Source organism: Vicia villosa, unplaced genomic scaffold (genome assembly GCF_029867415.1).
Source record: "Vicia villosa cultivar HV-30 ecotype Madison, WI unplaced genomic scaffold, Vvil1.0 ctg.003726F_1_1, whole genome shotgun sequence".
Classification (NCBI taxonomy): Eukaryota; Viridiplantae; Streptophyta; class Magnoliopsida; order Fabales; family Fabaceae; genus Vicia; species Vicia villosa.
Genome location: NW_026706283.1, coordinates 40497 through 44196, shown reverse-complemented (window position 1 = coordinate 44196; position 3700 = coordinate 40497). Strand labels below are relative to the sequence as shown.

Below are 3700 nucleotides of genomic sequence, written 5' to 3'. Positions count from 1 at the left end.
TCACTTATTAAAGCTCTCGGTACTCCAAATCTAGCAAAGACGTTTTCTTTCAAAAACTTCACCACCACCTTAGCATCGTTTGAAGGTAGTGCAACAACTTCGACCCATTTTGACACATAATCCACAGCTACTAGAATATAATTTTTCCCAAATGAAGGTGGAAATGGTCCCATGAAGTCTATACCCCAAACATCGAACAACTCCACTTCCAACATCGAGTTCTGAGGCATCTGGTTTCTTATGGATATGTTCCCTCTCCTTTGGCACTTGTCATAATGCCTCACAAACACTTGAGCATCCTTAAACACGGTTGGCCAGTATAGCCCTGATTGCAGAACCTTAGCTGCTGTTCGATCACCATTAAAATGTCCCCCATAATCTGAAGCATGACATGCCTTCAACACTTCTTCTTGCTCTTTTTCAGGTACACATCTTCTTATCAAACCATCAACTCCTCTTTTATACAGGAACGGATCGTCCCATCGATAGAACCTGCAGTCATGAATAAACTTTTTTCTTCGATTAGAGTCAAAATCGTTGGGGATGATACCACCGACACTATAGTTTGCATAATCTGGGAACCAAGGTACACCAGTCACTGCCAGGATGTGTTCATCAGCGAACTCCTCCTTTATTGGGCGCTTTTCTTCTGTCTCGTCTATTGGTGTCATTTGAGATAAGTGGTCAACTACTGTGTTTTCACACCCCTTCTTATCTCGAATTTCTACATCAAACTCCTGAAGGAGTAAGATCCACCTCAAAAGTCTTGGCTTAGAGTCCTGTTTAGCAAAAAGATACTTCAAAGCAGAGTGGTCAGTATAAAATATGACTCTAGACCCCAACAGATATTGCCTGAATTTATCGAAGGCATAAACAACAGCTAGCAACTCCTTCTCGGTAGTTGCATAATTTATCTGTGCAGGGTTCAAAACATGACTAGCATAATATATAACATGAAGCAATTTCTCTCTCCGCTGTCCTAAAACCGCGCCTACAGCAATATCGCTTGCGTCGCACATGATCTCAAAAGGTAGAGACCAATCAGGGATTACAATAATGGGTGCCGAGACTAATTTCCTCTTAATTGTCTCAAAAGCAACAACACATTCATCATCAAAGATAAAAGTTTTATCCTTAACCAATAGATTAGTTAAGGGTTTTGTAATTTTTGAAAAGTCTCTAATGAACCTACAGTAAAACCCCGCATGTCCTAAGAAACTTCTGATACCTTTTTCGTTCATCGGTGGTGGCAACTTTGAACTGACTTCAACCTTTGCTTGGTCCACTTCAATTCCTTTGTAGGAAATCTTGTGTCCCAGAACTATTCCTTCCCGAACCATAAAATGGCATTTTTCCCAATTCAAGATCAAATTGGTCTGTTGACATCTTTCTAAAACAAGAGCAAGGTTAGTTACGCAATTGTCAAACCAAAGACTGAAAAATCATCCATGAAGACCTCCATGTGTTTTTCAAGCATATCGTCAAAAATCGCTTGCATGCATCTTTGAAAAGTGGCCGGAGCATTACATATCCCGAATGACATTCTTCTGTAGGAAAAAACACCAAACTGACATGTAAACGCGGTCTTCTCTTGGTCTTCTGGTGCAACCGCAATCTGATTATATCCAGAGTACCTGTCGAGGAAGCAGTAGTAATCATGTCCCGCTAACCTTTCCAACATCTGATCAATAAAAGGTAGCGGGAAGTGATCTTTTCTGGTTGCTAGGTTTAGTCTCCTGTAGTCAATGCATACTCTCCACCCCGTGACAGTCCTTGTAGGAATCAACTCATTCTTCTCAGTTTTTACTACGGTTGTTCCTCCCTTTTTGGGTACAACATGAACTGGGCTTACCCAAGCACTATCAGATATCGGGTAAATTATCCCAGCATCTAAAAGTTTCACAACTTCTTTTCTCACCACCTCTTTCATTGCTGGGTTCAGACGCCTCTGAGGTTGGACCACTGGCTTGTGATCATTTTCCATGAGGATTTTGTGCATGCACATTGTAGGACTAATCCCTTTTAAATCTTCAATAGACCACCCCATGGCACTTTTATGCTTCTTTAACACTTCGACCAACTTAACTTCTTGCAACCGTTCAAGGTGAGAGCTTATGATAGCCGGATACCTACTTTCAACATCAAGGAAAACATATTTTAAGTTCTCTGGGAGTTGTTTCAATTCAGCACCCTTCTTAGGTTCCTCCTTTTTTTCTTCAACCAAAGGTTGTCTAAGATCCTCCCACCGGTTTTGTCTAGAACTTTTGAATATGGGACTTGCTTCCATCATGGCCACTACTTCCACTTCTTTTTCATCAACGGCTTCATGTTTATCGCAAATGGATAAGCTCAACACTCTTTCCAAAGGTAATTGTTGTGTTTTCAAAGAATCCTCATTAGTACAAATTTGATCAATCACCTCAATATGTTGACTAGTTGCTATATCATCCTTGTACTTCATGGTGCTGCGCACATCAATCTTTATCTCTTCATCATAAACTTTCAGAGTCATTGTGCCTTCTTCAATATCTATCAAGCATCTCCTTGTCTCTAGAAATGACCTTCCTAAAATAATAGGGATCTCCTCATCTCCCGGCATCTCTAGAATCACAAAATCCACAGGGAACACGAATTTGTCAATTTTCACAAGCACGTCTTCTACTATCCCATAAGGTCTTTTCACAGAGTGGTCAGCAAACTGGAGTGTCATTCTGGTATCCTGTACGTTACCTATCCCCAATCTCTTGTAGACAGACAAGGCATAAGGCTCACACTTGCTCCCAAATCAATTAGAGCTTTCTTGAATGACCTATCCCTAATTGTGAAAGGAGTAGTCACGGAACCTCGATCCTTCTTCTTCACCGGAATCTTCATACCCTGCAAAATAGAACTACACGTTTCGGTTAGAATAATAGGGTCACGATGATGGTTCTTTTCTTGGAGATGATGTCCTTCATAAATTTTGCATAAGTATGCATTTGTTCTAATGCCTCCAAGAATGGAATATTAATCTCCAGCTTCTTGAACATCTCCAAGAACTTTTCAAAATTCTTCTCATGTTGCCCTTTTTTCTTGTTCCTTATCGGAAAAGGAAGTTTTACTGTCGGCTTTTGCTCAACCGCCTTCTCTTTTGGTGTTGGTTCCATCACGACCACTTCCTCAGCTTCTACCTCATTTTCTTTTATCTCCAAGTCTAACTCCAACAATGGTTCCTCTTCCTCATCATCATTTTCAACTACACCTTTCCCTTTACCGCTCCTAGTAACAATAGCGCTCATATTATTATGATCTTTAGGATTGGTAACTGTGGCACTTGGTAACGCGCCCGACTGTTGAGAGTTTGCTAACTGCTGTGCTATCTGACTCATTTGAATTTCCAGATTTTTAATGGAGGAACCCATATTCCGGAAATTACTCCTCGTTTCTTCTTGAAACTGGGAGCTTTGAGTTGCCATCTTTTCGATGGCAATCTCCCAATCTGCTTTTCTGGGGGCTTGTTGCTGAGGTTGTTGATAATGTTATTGAGGAGGTCTATACTATTGGTGCGACTGTTGGCCTTGATATGGAATAACCCCTTGTTTAGGAGCATTCCCTGGTTGATCCTTCCATGAAAAATTTAGATGATTTTTCCACCCCGGATTGTAAGTATTTGAGTAGGGGTTGTTTTGCTTCAATAAATTTATTTCCTCCACTTGCTGAG

The 3700-nt window shown here is 40.7% G+C and overlaps 1 protein-coding gene across 1 annotated transcript; it reads right to left on the bottom strand.

Annotated features, from left to right (window-relative positions):
* Positions 1-2730: 2730 nt before the first annotated feature.
* Positions 2731-3455, bottom strand: LOC131641419 (uncharacterized). Its single transcript, XM_058911719.1, has 2 exons — positions 2991-3455; positions 2731-2877 (listed from the first exon to the last, which is right to left on the bottom strand). The coding sequence occupies exons 1-2, from the start codon at positions 3453-3455 to the stop codon at positions 2731-2733; spliced, it is 612 nt and encodes a 203-aa protein (XP_058767702.1).
* Positions 3456-3700: the final 245 nt, after the last annotated feature.

Coding starts and splice junctions, on each gene's coding strand:
- LOC131641419 (XM_058911719.1), bottom strand. CDS start 3,455: ATGGCAACTCAAAGCTCCCAGTTTCAAGAAGAAACGAGGAGTAATTTC. Junction 2,878..2,990: donor TTAATATTCCATTCTTGGAG/GCATTAGAACAA, acceptor TCTATTTTGCAG/GGTATGAAGATTCCGGTGAA.